The 6,048-nt window shown below is 41.3% G+C and overlaps 1 protein-coding gene across 1 annotated transcript; it reads right to left on the reverse strand.

Annotated features, from left to right (window-relative positions):
• Window positions 1-2,143: 2,143 nt before the first annotated feature.
• Window positions 2,144-5,199, reverse strand: LOC125530789 (kihadalactone A synthase LFS-like). Its single transcript, XM_048695190.2, has 11 exons — window positions 5,002-5,199; window positions 4,683-4,878; window positions 4,513-4,593; window positions 4,382-4,433; window positions 4,175-4,284; window positions 3,937-4,040; window positions 3,718-3,776; window positions 3,456-3,512; window positions 3,259-3,304; window positions 2,528-2,607; window positions 2,144-2,439 (listed from the first exon to the last, which is right to left on the reverse strand). Exons 1-11 carry the CDS (start codon window positions 5,080-5,082, stop codon window positions 2,373-2,375), a joined length of 933 nt encoding a protein of 310 aa, XP_048551147.2. The 5' UTR covers window positions 5,083-5,199; the 3' UTR covers window positions 2,144-2,372.
• Between the last annotated feature and the right edge of the window lie 849 nt (window positions 5,200-6,048).

Below are 6,048 nucleotides of genomic sequence, written 5' to 3' on the forward strand. Positions count from 1 at the left end.
CGACCGCATCATCCACGACAACACGGCTGCATCGACACGGCGTCACTACAATGACGACCCATACACGGCCACACGGTTCTGGCAAAACTGATGTGTGCTCGATGGGCTTCCTCCGGTCATGGCAAAACCGGTGGACTCGTCGCCGACGACACCCTCTGACATCCGCAAGGTGCATCGTCCACGTCAGCAACTCCGACATAGCACATTTTTTTTGCGCCTCCGGCTTTGTGCGGCTTCATCATCCACGACAACTACACCATCGACCACGACTACCTTGACCATGGCTATATCACATGATCGGCTACCTCAACATCGACATTAATGGCTACATCTACAACAACTCATCAGCAAGAACTCCAGTCAACAACGTCCGCATCGTCACTAGCATCCACGTCACTCTCGCTTTGACTGCGGGAGGGAATAGAGGAGAAGATAGAGAAGGTACTAGAAGGGGACGCAGTCATCGCCCTAGGTGCCGACCCATCAGCCATTAGAGATGCGGTTGATGATGGCGCAACGAAGAAGACGACGGAGGGACAAGACTTTAAATTCAGCCGCCATCGTCCGCTTCACTCCCGCTATGACTGAGGGGGAATGTTAGAAGTATATTTGTGTTTAGTTAGAGATTAGGAGTTAGAGATAGAATAGGTTTAAACCATGTACGACTTGCCCTCTACTCCAAGTCTCTCTTCCTCACATGTACTCCTATATATACCCTACACAAAGGTCAGATCAATATAACGAATATTGTAGGTTCTATATTTTCTACAACGCGCAAAGAGAATTGGACCACCTCGCATCAATCAATCATTGGTAGGAACACCGAACACACACCCTTCCCCCATGATCAAATAGTCACTTCCATTTTAGAGAATATTTATTCATAGGAAATATGCAAGAGAAATAGCATAAGCACTAAGCAGTCGAACCATATTGCATAAACTGAAAATTTTATTCAGGAAAGAAAAGGTACATAGTTGTTATTACAGATAACATATGATAGCTTAATATGTTCAGACTTCAGAGCAGAGCGTTTTAAGCTACTGCTGTTTTAAACGCTGATTGCTATTATTGAAAAAAGAGTTGGATTCAGATAGCACATGGAAGCACCTACAAGAGGGTCTCACTAGGTACGGAACGCAAGATGCTCTTCCATAATTGGTGTCAGCTATATAATAAGCAAAATGGTAGTAGGTTTTGATCAATTTTGTATCTTGAATTCTTGTGTATTTGGGTTCCTGAAATTCAATTTTAGATGCAACAGTCAGTCTACAAATTTGTGCAAACCACAAGAAAGTACATGGTGCAAATTTCTCAGATATTTCTAACTACACAAATATTTTCAAATATTTCTCTTTCCTACATTAGATGTCAACAAGATTAGCGGGCACAGCAATGCGCGCCTTGATGATCTAGTGTTAAGTAAGGTTGCCGCTGGACCCGTATGTTAAGTGAGATTGACTCGTGGGCTACTGCTACCGCATGATACGTGGTTCTTGCTAGGAGAATACCCTCAGCCACTGCTAGTGGCATCCATTCTCCTGCCTAATGGGCCTGGCTTGGCTCACGATTCCTCTACTGACGGGCTCCCAGGGACTGTTGATGCTAGCTTTTCCTCGATATATATAATTAATAGGAATAGAGCCAGAACGCGGCTTCCTGCAAATTTCGCGACAGTTCATGTGCTGTTGGAAAAGGATACCAAGTCTAGGTGTTGGCACATTTTTGTATAGACACAGTGGGCTAATAATTAGAGTTGGCTTAATATAATTGGGAAGACTTGGTACCCGACACCTTGTCTTAATTCCTGCTTTGTAACGTGTACTCAATGTGATGTGTTAGAGTTGACGCATATATTACCCCACAAAAAAAGAGAGTTGACCCGTATATTAAGAAAGGTTGCCGTTAGGTGAAGGGAGTTCATACACACACCACTGGGATCCTTATTAATTTTACATGCCGCGAAGCTGACAGGGATAGACCGAAAACCTTCGGAGAATTATTTTTTCTCTACGTCTCCTTCTCTCGCTGTTACTTACTATAATTGTTTTGTTACAATAAAACTCTGATATGTGTATATTTATGCGAAAACTGACTGTATTTGTTACAACATATGACTATTGTAGGCAAACATTATATAATATATAGCCGATACTAGCCACCTCATCATATTCCAAATTGTCCTTATTACATCATCAGACAACATCACACCCAATTTATTACGAAACTCTCAATTTAAGTCGATACAAAAACATAGAGATTACACCCCATGATTCATCAACTATGGTACTTGACTGCATTAACAGAAAGCTTTTGGCAACTTCTGATAAAACCAAACAGACTACAGCCAGGAATTACCACGATAGAGTAGTCTATTTGTATTTGTATGTGGAAGTTAATCTCTGCTCCAAGTATTCGCCACACCTAATAGGTGGGTATCTGAAAAGGTGTCCAATTTTCAAAGGCATGAGATACAATAATAGGCCAAAAAATAAAAATAAATATTCGGATATTATTAGAAGAGGACCTTGGTGGATTTGCCTCGCTGCAACAACTTTCCATGCATGTAACCATCATATCTGGGCTTGGCCAAACAAAGAAAGCCACCTGATACATGAAAGAAGCTTGTATAAAATATATGTACACTTGATGAATATTTTTTTCCATTTATGTATCATCAGTCATTAAATTTTAAAGTTGTACGTGCTCCTCCAAGGTTGTCGATGGTTGTTTCTGTATAGTGCTGTGTAAGTTGTGTCTATATATGTTCTATTAAAGGAGGTGCCATATTGAAACAGCGAGATAATGAGATGAAGATTAAATTTTTTCTTATGTGCGGCAAAATATGGATAACAGTATAAATCACCAGAAAACTAGTGTCTTCTAAATGATGGTTTTGGCTGTTGGATTTGAATTATTATCGTAGGTTACTGATACTAGCTGTTTTTCCTAAATTTCAACAAAAAATTATGAATGTTGAGTTTAAAATAAATGCAAACCAGAGGACTTGACCCCATAACTAGAGGCATACAAGGTTGGTAGCTTCACTAGGGTGATCATATTAATGTCATCAAGTGCAGTTATGAAATTTAATTTATATATAATAATGTGCATTCAAATATGACTGGATAGTTTGACAAAGAAAATTGAAGTGCCGATAAATCCAATTTTCAGATGATTTTAAAAGAAACCCAAGAGCTAACTATTGAAACTGCTGAACAAAACATTCTGAATTTAGCAGTTAGTTAGTATACTCACTGAATACCGCTCCTTGCCAACCATCAAAACACGATGCAGGGTAGACCTACAAGTTAGAAAATGAATAAATATCAAAATTCACATACAGATTTTAATCTAAAGACATTATTCAAACATGATCACGGTCTTAGTCAACAAATCATTTTAAGCAAATCACCAATGTTCTTCAGGATCAACAAAGTTTAGAGAGAATGTACCTATAAACATTATTTGTCCACCTTTCTAGCAAATCACCAATGTTCACAACAAGTGCTCTGCAAGTACGTCAGTACGTTGGAATATGTAAGGTCAAAAAAAAAATCTAAGGAGCATGGGAAGACACAAACCAAAGAGTTAATTGATGAACAAATAAAACTAACGATGCTTAAATATGTAGTAATTGTAATTTTTGCAATAGATTGACCATGAAGGGTGCCTGACTCTATAAGGAATTTATTAGCACAGGAAAGAAGTATTTACCCATCAATGTGATGAACATCTTCCCAGAGCTGGGGACGGCCATCCTTGTCCCTGCATATCTGTACACTCATAGTAGAGTAAGAATCTGGCTAGAATGATAAAGAAACTAGAGCTGATGAATTATGCCAACTACACAAACATAGTGCGTGCTTGTGTGCATGGTTGTGTGATTAGCTAAAATGATAAAGCAACTAGAGCTGATGAATTATGCACACACACCTGCAGGCCAGGGGTGCCATCTGTTGAAAGAAGAGTTAACATTCCATAATCCGTATGAGCGTTTGCACCATGATCACTTCCATGTTTCGATTCAATTGCCCGACCTGCAGTGAATTGACCAAATATATAAATATAACCAGTTGCTAGCTAGCTAGGAAGGTGTAGAGAACTAAAATTTCATCTGGATATGACACTTCGATGATATGAAAGGCTAGTTAGCATACATCTAATAAATTACCTGAGTAATGAATTGGTCGAAGAATTGTTTCGGAGTCATGTGGCTTGAAGAATTCAGCGTCAAGGTCTAAACTCAAAGCAATTAGGGACAATATCCTTTTGCTAGTTCCCCTGGTTAGCAGGAAAACACAGTATACACGAACAACATATTAGAGCAAAGAATAAATATTTGATGATTCAGAAAAGAGGAGGAAGAAGAAGAAACTACATTGCACATTCGTAGTACGACTTCATTGTCTTCTTCCAAGATGGAAAGCGTTCTGAGACACGCGTACCGATGTTATTGATGAAAGAGTTCATACTTAATGTAGGCCGGGTAATAAACTAATTAGTACCTACCTGCAGGCGGCCACTGATTCACATCATTCTTGGATTCGCCGTCTACCCCAGACCCAATGTGGAAACACTCCAATAGGTCCCCTATATATGCATGCACAAATTAAACGTAAGAGTTGTCAACTAACATAACAAGGAAAATTAGAAATTGTAAAGATGGTTATTATTATTACCCTTGCCACCAGCGTGAGCCTCGAAGCCTTCAAAATCGGGAGGAATGTAGCCTCTGTGGCTGCTGTTCTTGCGCAGCGCCATCTTCTCCTCCATTGGCTGCTGGAAGAAGTTGTTGCTCTCCGCGTAGACGCTCTTCATCAGGGCGTCGTCGATCCCGTGGTTGATCACGTAGAAGAAGCCGTAATCCACCAGCGCCTGCATGCATGCATGTATGCAGGGTAATCAAATTAGAGAATACATCAAGGAAGGAGCAAGTAGCTAGCTAGTGTATATATGATGGATCAAACCGGGAAGCCTTGGCTTGTCGATCGACCTTACCTGCCGGATGGATTTGGTGGCAGCGCTGATGTCCGTGGACGCGAGGTCAACCACGGGGAGGGCTGCGCTCGCGTGGCCCATCTCTAAATGTTCTTCTTCCTGGACGGACGACGCCGGACCCGGAGAGCTCGTTGTGTGTGTCCACTCTGAAGCTAGCTAGCTAGCAGTAGTCTCTTGAATGCACACCGATCATCCTGGGCGCGCTTGGGTTTTTATAAGTCATCGGGCACAAAGCCGGGGTCAGATCTCACCTCACGCAGATGATTATTCATTCATCGAGGCCTCTGCGACGAAGCGGCACGACGTGGAGAGAGACTAAAAGTAAAATATAAATAATACTCGTAATTCTGACCCATTCATATAGCATCGTGTCACTGTCAAAATATAAATAATAATTCTGGAGGAAAAGTCTTCGCAGCAGCGTCGTGCCACTGTCAAAATATAAATAATAACTTTGAAGGAAAAATCTTCTGTCAAGTAATGTGGGTCATGGGCTAGTGTCAATAATGCTAAACATACAAAGAGTTACATGCAATTACACGTTGACTAGGAGTCTTTCTTTCTAACTAATCACTCCACCCTGATTTTCAAGGGGGTGGGCCCTTCCTCCCTCTTAATCTCCAATCAAAACCCACCTGTTTATAAAACCCGTGTAAACCTTTGTACGTGTAGTATTACTCGGCTAGTGCTGTCACACAACGTTCGTCGACAGCGTTGCGTTGCTACTACCTTACCCTATCATATCAATCATTGGACCAATTTATACTCGTCCTCTCCCCTCCTCTCCCTAAGCACTGGTAAAATGTAGAGTAAAACTGAAAAATAATGTCTCGTCCGTAACCAACAATCCAACCAAAGCTTGGCTGCCCCAGAACGCCGTCTGCTTGGTCCAGACATGGTCGAGATGGAGAGCTGCTCGCATGTTGATCCGGGGAGGAAGTCAATGGCTGTGTTAGAGGTAAATCACGATTTAGGTAAGCTAGTCCGGGATGCACTATTGCCGCGTACGTTGTGTTTCGTGTGTGTCCCCAGCAACTAGTACTTCGT

Source organism: Triticum urartu, chromosome 7A (genome assembly GCF_056163025.1).
Source record: "Triticum urartu cultivar PI428250 chromosome 7A, HENAU_Tu73, whole genome shotgun sequence".
NCBI classification, from domain to species: Eukaryota; Viridiplantae; Streptophyta; class Magnoliopsida; order Poales; family Poaceae; genus Triticum; species Triticum urartu.

What these genes read in the sequence shown, in the direction of transcription:
- LOC125530789 (XM_048695190.2), bottom strand. Translation starts at nt 5,082, where the DNA reads ATGGGCCACGCGAGCGCAGCCCTCCCCGTGGTTGACCTCGCGTCCACG. An exon ending in CCACCAAATCCATCCGGCAG is followed by an intron (nt 4,879 to 5,001) that starts GTAAGGTCGATC and finishes GCATGCATGCAG; the next exon opens with GCGCTGGTGGATTACGGCTT. An exon ending in AGCGAGGCAAATCCACCAAG is followed by an intron (nt 2,440 to 2,527) that starts GTCCTCTTCTAA and finishes ACACCTTTTCAG; the next exon opens with ATACCCACCTATTAGGTGTG.